At 38.0% G+C, this 9,658-nt stretch overlaps 1 protein-coding gene across 1 annotated transcript; it reads left to right on the top strand.

The window, feature by feature from the left end:
- The first annotated feature begins 605 nt into the window (after positions 1–605).
- LOC106544084 (stromelysin-1) lies at positions 606–9,431 on the top strand. Its single transcript, XM_087722078.1, has 10 exons — positions 606–774; positions 1,557–1,801; positions 2,936–3,084; positions 3,165–3,284; positions 3,930–4,091; positions 4,996–5,149; positions 5,689–5,822; positions 6,694–6,853; positions 8,111–8,214; positions 9,085–9,431. Exons 1-10 carry the CDS (start codon positions 670–672, stop codon positions 9,186–9,188), a joined length of 1,437 nt encoding a protein of 478 aa, XP_087578204.1. The 5' UTR covers positions 606–669; the 3' UTR covers positions 9,189–9,431.
- Positions 9,432–9,658: the final 227 nt, after the last annotated feature.

The following is a 9,658-nucleotide window of genomic DNA, read 5'->3' as shown; positions in this document are numbered from 1 at the left end:
GGCCTTCCGAAAAGCCGTTAAAACCTGGCTGTGTCGGCAGGCCTGGGGTTGATGAGTTCCCTTCCCCTCTCGAATCGTGTGGCTGTTGGTTGTTTTTAAATGCCCTGTACTTTTGTAGTTTTTGTGTTTTTCCCTTCCCCTCCTTGGGTTTGAGTCCCGCCGGGAATAGGGCGGCATATAAATAAAATGAAACTCAAACTCAAACTCTTTCAGATATTGCCACAAACAATTCTATAAATCAATTTAGACAAAATAAACAAAAATCATCAGCAAAAGTTTTATCAAAAGGTAAAAGTCCATCATAGAAAAAAAAAAAGCAAATCGCTTAAAGTTATTTAATTAGAAGAAATGGCTCTTACTCATCTTTTTAATGAAAGGCACAGCCTCAGCCCCGGGTGAAAAAAATCCCGCTTGATGATTCCCAGCTACTTTGTTTGCAATTGCACAATAAGTTTGTGCAGTCAATATAATGTGTCATTCCAAAGCATCATTTTATGTCTTTGACAAATCAACAAACTTCTAGCGCTCTGAGTCATATCACTGTTGATTTTATGCAGCAGGCTTGAAGTATATATAGAGGAAGACTTAGTACGTTACATACACAGATCCACTTCCAGCAGCTGAAAACTTTTGTGACTTCACATTTGGAACACAGAGGTGAAGCTGAAAATGAATTTGTTGCTAACAATCGCACTATTTGGAACGTTTTCTTGGGCTTTGCCCATAGGTCAAGAGACTGAGAGAATTTCAAGAAGGGACAGGAAACTTGCTGAGGTAATGGTTGATAGTAATTCATAAATAAGGATGGAGAACCTCTGGTCCTCCAGCTGTTGCTCAGTTATATCTCTTAGTAATTCAAACCTCTATGACTAAGGGTAATTCAGCAACAACTGGAAGATCTCCTATTCTATACCTGTGTATGATTATAAGCTTAGAACATCTGTATTATGACTAACTTCTCTGCAGCTTGTTGTCTATGTTGGATAGACCTGATATTTCTTACTTAGTGGTTATGCTATCTAGGCATTATGAATAGTCTTCCTAGGTATCTGAAGATAACAGATTGGGGAATTTTGCAATTTATAATTATTGTTTATTGGGACGCAGTGGCTCAGTGGTGAAGATGCTGAGCTTGTCGATCAGAAGGTTGGCAGTTCGGCGGTCCGAATCTCTAGCGCTGCATAACGGAGTGAACTCCCATTACTTGTCTCGGCTTCTGCCAACCTAGCAGTTCGAAAACATGTAAAAAAAGCAAGGAAAAAATAGGGACCATCTTTGGTGGGAAGGTAAAAGCGTTCCGTGCACCTTTGGCATTTAGTCATGCTGGCCACATGACCAAGGAGACGTCTTCGACAGCGCTGGCTCTTTGGCTTTGAAACGGAGATGAGCACCGCCCCTAGTATCAGGAACAACTAGCACATATGTGCGAGGGGAACCTTTACCTTTACTTTAATTATTGTTATTGCTTACAACAAAGGCTAAGATGGGGAGATTCATTCTGAAATAGGAAAACTGCATATAAGGGGGAAAATCTAATCAATTTAATTCTATTTCAGAAATACATACAACATTATTATCCTGAATCAGATTCAACATCTGTGATCAAAAACAAAGCCAAGAATGGCATTGCTCCAGAAAAAATACGGCAGATGCAGAATTTCTTGGGGTTGAAAGTGACTGGCAAATTGGATGCAAACACTTTGGATGCTATTAAAAAACCCAGGTGTGGCATTGCTGACATAGGAGAATACAACATGTTTCCTGATTCACCTAAATGGGCAAAGAAAGCACTGACATACAGGTAAGAAGTGAAAGTCTTTTCTTGAATTTAAAATGCCACTTGAGGATTATTAAGACCACAGAGAGTTTTATAGTATCTTAGACACTGACAAATGCTTTAACACAGAAGCTTTTGTATATTACACCTCCTGATTTTTTTTAGCAAGAATAGAATTTCATTGAAGGATACTGATAGGGTGTAAAGTATTATTAGTGAATAAATCCAATACTTGACAGCAAATGAAGATGACATAAAATCCCACCATTGTTTATCTTTTTTTACTTTACTGTCAAGTTCAGATGAAATTATTGAGGAAACAAAAAATAAATAAAAGTAGAAGAGAAATAAAATACCTTGGAAGATCCGTGGATGGCAGGTTACAACCCCAAGCAACTTTCCACTTCACACTACTGCTTGAAGTCTTACTTACAAGCCTCAACATACCACAATCATATGGTCCTTCAGGATTTATTGGTCATATTAATAATGATTTCTCCTGCAGAATGGCTAGTTCACCATATTTGAATCTTTCTCTGTAAATCCAAACTAGAGATTGTTGTTGTTGTTAGTTGCAAAGTCATGTCTGATCCATCATGACCCCATGGACAATGTTCCTCCAGGTCTTTCTGTTCTACCATCTCCTGGAGTCCATTTAAGCTCATGCCTACTGCTTCAGTGACTCCATCCAGCCACCTCATTCTCTGTCGTCCCCTTCTTCTTTTGCCCTCAATCTTTCCCAGCATTAGGCTCTTCCCCAGTGAGTCCTTCCTTCTCATTAAGTGGCCAAAAGATTTGAGTTTCATCTTCAAGATCTGGCCTTCTGAAGAGCAGTCAGGGTTGATCTCATCTAGGACTGACCGGTTTGATTGCCTTGCAGTCCAAGGGACTCGCAGGAGTCTTCTCCAGCACCAGAGTTCAAGGACCTCAATTCTTTGGTGCTCAGGCTTTCTCATGGTCCAACTTTCACAGCCATACATTACAAAATCCAAACTAGAGATACTTGAATATGTTTGATAGCACATTGTCTATTTGTACTATGTCCCACTGGATCCATTTAGAAGCAACACTTCTGAACCAGACTAAAACATGTTAAAAAGTTGTCTCCTTGTGCTTGGTATGGAACCTTCTTTACGTTCATTTATTACCTTTTCACAGGATTCTAAACTATACCCCTGACATGGAACCCCGCTATGTAGATTATGCAATTGAAAAAGCTTGGAAAATGTGGAGTGATGTGACTCCCCTGACCTTCACCAGAGTTTATAGGAAACCTGCCGACATTGAAATATCTTTTGTTAATAGAGGTAAGTAAATGACCCTATAGTAGGTAAAGTAGCCTGGAAGGTCACACTCAGGGGATTAAAGTATGTCTTTATTTTCTCAGTACACGGAGATGGTTTTCCTTTTGATGGGGAAGGTGGAAATTTGGCCCATGCCTTTTCACCTGCTTCCGGTGGGGACACCCATTTCGATGAAGATGAATTTTGGGCCAAGGATTTGAAAGGTATCTTTCCTTTTAAACTTTTAAATGTTTGCATGTGTTTGAAAAAATTGAAACACAGAGTGGCTTTTGGTGAGATGGATGGCTATATAGATTTGATAGACATATGGTTGGATGGATGGATGGATGGATGGATGGATGGATGGATGGATGGATGGATGGGCGGGCAGGTGGGTGGATGGGCGGACGGACAGACAGACAGACAGACAGATAAAGATGAACAGAGCTCACTAGTATTATATTGTAGCATGGCAATTCCCTCCCCATTTTTATAACTCACTGAAGAAAAAGGTGATGTCCTTTTTTAAGGTCCTAGAAGCCTAGAGTTGGAAGTTCTATGCGGACCATGAAGTCCCTCTGGCTACTTTGCTCAGGAAGCCAATTTAAAACAGTTACACTTGAGTATTCGCCATGAGTACTCATTATCTATATCTATATCTTCTTTATCTATCTATCTATCTATCTATCTATCTATCTATCTATCTATCTATCTATCTATCTATCATCTATCTATCTATCTATCTATCTATCTATCTATCTATCTATCTATCTATCTATCTATCTATCTATCATATTTCCTGAATGAATTAATGTTTGTTTGTTATAGTAAGTATCAATTTCATTAGAGATCCTCCTTTTCCATTCTAGGAACCAACCTTTTTCTGGTAGCTGCCCATGAGTTTGGCCATTCATTAGGGCTTCAACATTCCAGTGATTTAGGGGCTCTGATGTTTCCAATCTATCAACCAATGGATCCCCAAGCCCTAAGACTTCACCGTGATGACATTGCAGGCATCCAGAGCCTTTATGGTGAGTAGAGATACCCAGCTGAAGAAACAGATTAACAGTCCAGAGTGGTTTGAAAGACTATGAAAAAGACATGCACAATTTTTGAAATGCAATGTTATTGTTCATGCTACATTCTTAGGGACCATCCTGATCAGATATGGAATACTAATTGACATGACCATGAAGAGATCAAACAGCTTCTAAAAAATATGAAAGCTCTCCTTTTTTTCTTAAAAACTAAATCAGAAATCACATTGTCCAGATTCATTTTCCAATTTAGGATAAACATGTGAGAATGTTGTATCATTAAAATCTAAACATTATCATTTCATACCACCTGCATATAGGCCAAATATGTATTAACCCAGAGTGGGCTTCAAAAATTTTAACAAGGGGTTCTCTTCCCGGTTGCTGGGTGGGCGTGGCCATGGTGTGTGTGGCCTAGTCCGCCGCCTGCACCACAGCAAGGGGGGGTATTTTTGCTCTCCCTGTGCTCCGTAGGCTTTCCTCAAGCCTCTGGGAGAGTGAAAATGCCCTCCCCAGGCTCCAGAGGCCTTCTGGAGGCCATGTGGGCCTGTTTTTGGTCTTTCCAAATTTCCGGTAGGCCCATTTTTCTCCCTCCCTGAACCTCTGCGCGTGCCCTGCATCCAAAACGAGCCATGTGGGAGGCGTGGGGTGGGCCAGCCAGGAGTGGGATTTGGGGGTCCTCCAAACTGCACAGATTCTTAGCTAGAGGTTCTCTCACACCCCCTGCCAACCCCCCAGCAGCCCGTTCCTTTATTAACCATATGAATGTGGTTGAAAAGATATATAATACAATGTCTACACCCCACCCACCCCCTTCATGTCAACCGGAAGAAAGTTTCTTGAAAAAGTTTGTAAATCCCACTTGTTTTTAATTTCTTCTAATGCTCTTTTTTTCAAGGAGCTCCTGGAGATGATGATGATGAGAATGAGGATGTATTGGAAGACCCTACAACTGCCCCAACAGAAATACCATCAACAGAACCATGCCACCCTGACCAAGCTTTTGATGCTGTGACTTCTCTTAGAGGAGAAACCATATTCTTTAAAGACAGGTAAATGTAGTGCAATATTCTGAAGCCATCTTTCTATCCCAGATGCCAAGGATTAAATGAAGAATCATATATATATATATATGTATGTATGTATGTATGTATGTATGTATATGTATATGTATATGTATATGTATATGTATATGTATATGTATATGTATATGTATATGTATATGTATATGTATATGTATATGTATATGTATATGTATATGTATATGTATATGTATATGTATATGTATATGTATATGTATATGTATATATAACATATGGGTCTAATGACATCAGACTATGACATGTTAAATGACAATACATTCCTGACGTTATCATACAAATGCCATAATAATGTATTTGCTTCATGAAGTCTTACATGACACATAATTAATTACATCATGTATAATAGTCATTACATCATGTATAATAGTCATTACATCATGTATATGGTTACTCCATTCCCCACTCATCCAAGTAGCTTTCCCTGCAAATGTCAGTGCAGGTTCTGCCCCTGAATTATGTTCCTTCTCCTTTCTCTTCTATCAATGTAGTTTCTTCTGGAGAAAAAATCCCCTCCGAAGTACAATTGAGAAAGATCCCATTTCTGCTTTCTGGCCAACTTTGAGCACTGGCATAGATGCTGCATATGAAAACAGAGACAAGGACATCGTCTTTCTTTTTAAGGGTAAATAATTCCTCTTTTCAATGTCAACATAATGAATATTCCAAAGTATGTGGAGGAAGGGGGGATAACTGATAAGATGGACTGTGCAAGTGGCTATAAGTAGGATCTAGCTGTTTTCCCTGAAAACATAGCTTGATAGGAAGCATAGTCCCATAAGAATCCAGCACACATTAAATCATATTATTGATCTCTGTAATCTAGCACTGGCAGCAGATCTCCAAAGGTTTTCCAACTCTACTGGGACTTCCTGAAGATTGAACTGAGACCTTGACTGGGAATTGGAACTCTCCCTAAAAGGAGTCTCCTCGCTTTAAAATGTTGCATAGAGGAGTACTGTACATTTCTTGATTACCTTTAGTAATAAGACACTAAGATACATGTCAAATAACAGTTCCAAGGGAAAATGTGAGATACTTCTATGGATCACTGCATAGTAGAAAATGAACTAAATATGGACCCAATATTGCCCCATGTATTATTTTTGGTGTCCAGTATATTCCCAAATCTCTATTCTACCTTTCTTCAATCATGGAGCCTAAGGTAGCATCTGTTAGGCTCCCAGTCAATGATCAAGAGTAGACAAACTTAGTGTAGTAATGCAGTGACATCACTGAAGTGGGCTGGGATAAGATTTCTGTTTGATTTTTCTTATTGCTATCTCCAAAAGTAGGGGATTGATTTGATCAGTAAACTTAATGCTATTTCAAGCATTCTTATCTCTACTAGTTGAAGGAATGTCCACCCTTGCAAACTCTCGTGGATGTCAATATAACTCACTCTCTGAATCTGGAATCTGGAACACCCCATCTCCATAACCAAGTTTTTATTCCTTCTGACAGACGTGTACATTTTGTTATCTTTTGTTTAACAGGACAAAAGTATTGGTCTTCCAGGGGAAATATTATAGAGCATGGTTTCCCAAGGAACATCCAGAATCTGGGCTTCCCACACAACATTAAAAAAGTTGATGCAGCAGCTTATGACAGTAGTTCAAAGAAAGTATACTTCTTTTCTGGTGACCGTTATTGGAGGTAAAGGAAAAATGTTACATTTATGATCTTGCCTTACCCTAAAATGCTCAAACTGCACCATATGTGTCTTGCTTTGTTTTATTGGGTTGGATATAATTTTAATTATCCTCCACCAGTGGGATTTTACCCTCACAGAATCTCTTCTAGTGAAGTGGAACATGCTATGATACACCTGCTTAGACAAAACATATTACTTTCACTTATCTTTTTGTTTTGTGCCTTAGACTGTGCTCTTATAATATATCAGTTCAAATAAATCTTTATTACAGTCAAAGGCCAGCATAAGGAGTGTGGGATACAAAAAAAATGAAAACATAAAAAATAGCCCAAAAAATTACATAAAAAGCTTAAAAATCTAAAACGGGGGTAAGAACAATAGATGGACATTAAAAACACAACAAACTAAATCTAATATAAACAATATAATAAACCTTATACCAAACACTCTATAATAACTTAGATGTTCATTGTGGCACAGGTCAATTTCTGATGTATTTTACATATCAGTCCGAAAGAACGCAAGTGTGAGTAGATTAATAGGTACCATTGATAGGAAAATATCTCTGGACAATGCTGGCTCCCCCAACCAAGAAATGTCTTTGGACAATACTGGTTCCTTCAGCCAAGAAATGGAGATGAGCACCATGTCCTAGAATTGGATACAAGAGGACAAGGAAATTTTTACCATTACTATAGACTAAGGAAAGGGACAGAGGAAATTCATTTCCCTGGACATGTTGACTTTCAAATGTAAGAGCTCTTGATTAGGCTAAAAACCAGTCTGGTCCATATTGATCATCTGGTTCATATGACAATGATCTAAATGCATTAAAGAAGCCACATGGCCATGAACATTTATGTATATCATTATTTTTACAGTCATTAGATATGTATTTTACCTATCCACAAGAAGCTCAAGATAGCATAAATAACACCCTCCTTCATTTTTCTTCAGCAGCAACTGTGAGATAGGTCTGAATAATAATAGTAACAGAATAATTCAAAATCGTTTCATGAATTTCCCTAGCTAAAAAGTAGACTTGACCACTAAACCAAATGTTATGCAACCTTTGATTCTAGAAGTAATACATAACTAACAAGTAAGCTAGCTTGTGATACCAATGAAGAAAGTTATACGGATTCTTGAAGCAATTTAGATTTCTAAATTCTTCTTCTTCTTCTTCTTCTTCTTCTTCTTCTTCTTCTTCTTCTTCTTCTTCTTCTTCTTCTTCTTCTTCTTCTTTTTCTTCTTCTTAGGTATGATGATGAAAAGAACTCCATGGAGCAAGGGTATCCAAGAAAAATAGCAGCTGACTTCCATAACTTTCGCTCCAAGGTGGATGCTGCTTTTATAGATAATGGTAAGATCATTTCTGTTAACTTAATCAAAATCCATTGTCCATTCAGAATTCTGAATGGACCAATCAAAATCCATGTGGAGATGGAGATTTTACAGTATCCTTCCCTGCCACACCCACCAAGCCACACCCACCAAGCCATGCCACACCCACCAAGCCACACCCACAGTAGTAAAAAAAATTGAATCCCACCACTGGATTAGCCTTAGGTTTACTTAGGTTAATGAGGGAAAAATCAGTCAACTTTAATTCTCATAACTGGTCTCAATGTTTCTTCATCTCAAGGAAAAGCCTCTGGATAAAAACTCTGCAAAATCTAAACCACTTAGTTTTCAAAAAATACAAAACATTTGTACTGAAAACCCAACAACCGATTTCTTAAAAACCATAGCAATGCTGAATGCCTCCTATGGGTTTATCATATTTAAATATTCTTAGACAGCTGATGTAATTAACACTGTCAGTTATTCACCATAACTGTAAGCAGTCCCAAGAACAAAAGTTACCACAGATGTGTAAGTTTAACGTGACAGAAAGGGAACATTATTAAATATAACCATGTCAACTATTTTTAACTTTAATCAGAGTTGGCTTCTGAGTGAAAGAAAATCAAACTGAATGTTTATCTTGGCCGCATAAATTTATGTGTCTAGGCCCAACCTACCTCATTCTGAAAAAGGGAAACTATACGCTAGAAAATTTTATCACTGTGAAATGGCCAGTTCCTCATTCCAATTTTTTATATTACATATATTTTAGGGATACTAGTAAGATTCCATCAAAACTGAAAGGGAAACAAGACAGGTGAAAACTTCATAATAGCTGGGAATCAACGGCCCTTGTTTAATTAAACTATCTCATTTATTCTTTTAGGACACTTCTATTTATTCAATGGTCCAAAGCAGCATGATTTTGACTTTGCAACCAAGAGATTTCTGGGCTTAAAGAAGAGTAATAGCTGGCTGGATTGCCAGTGATATGGCAGGAAGAAGAGAAAGGAGCCAAGACCTGTGGTATCCGTTCATCCTAACTCTCAAGAGCTAGTTGATGTTGTCAGTTAATTGATTATTTGGTGTATTCCCTACTTTGGAGCCATGAAAACACCATAATGATGTTTTCAGAAGGGAGAATTTCAAGATTGAATTTAATTTAATGTAACTTATTATAATGTATTATTTGTTAAAGTTTATGTTATTAAAATGTGTTTCTCAATAAAATCATCGTGGTTGATTTCTTTCTCGGAAAGCCAAGGTGTTGACCATTGTCCTACCACATGGTGCCTTGGGAAGAAATTCTTCTCATTTGAGCTCTGTCTACCTGCCCGCTAAGAATAATGCTTCATTCAAGCAGAGAAGAGGGTTCTGATTTTGATAATATACCCCTCCCCGCCAAAAAAACTGGTTGGGCATTTTGGGTGCCCCCAAACTCTATGTGATTTTTCACAATA

This window comes from Thamnophis sirtalis, unplaced genomic scaffold, assembly GCF_051295495.1.
Source record: "Thamnophis sirtalis isolate CommonGarterSnake01/CBP01778 unplaced genomic scaffold, rThaSir2_p1.2 scaffold_8, whole genome shotgun sequence".
Lineage (NCBI taxonomy): Eukaryota > Metazoa > Chordata > Lepidosauria > Squamata > Natricidae > Thamnophis > Thamnophis sirtalis.
The sequence above is the reverse complement of the archived record's forward strand: the minus strand, read 5'-3'. Positions and strand labels throughout refer to the sequence as shown.

Bases quoted from the DNA above. Each gene is read 5' to 3' on its own strand.
- LOC106544084 (XM_087722078.1), top strand. From the start codon at position 670: ATGAATTTGTTGCTAACAATCGCACTATTTGGAACGTTTTCTTGGGCT. The intron at 5,150-5,688 runs GTAAATGTAGTG...CTATCAATGTAG, and splicing joins ACCATATTCTTTAAAGACAG to TTTCTTCTGGAGAAAAAATC. The intron at 5,823-6,693 runs GTAAATAATTCC...TTTGTTTAACAG, and splicing joins CATCGTCTTTCTTTTTAAGG to GACAAAAGTATTGGTCTTCC.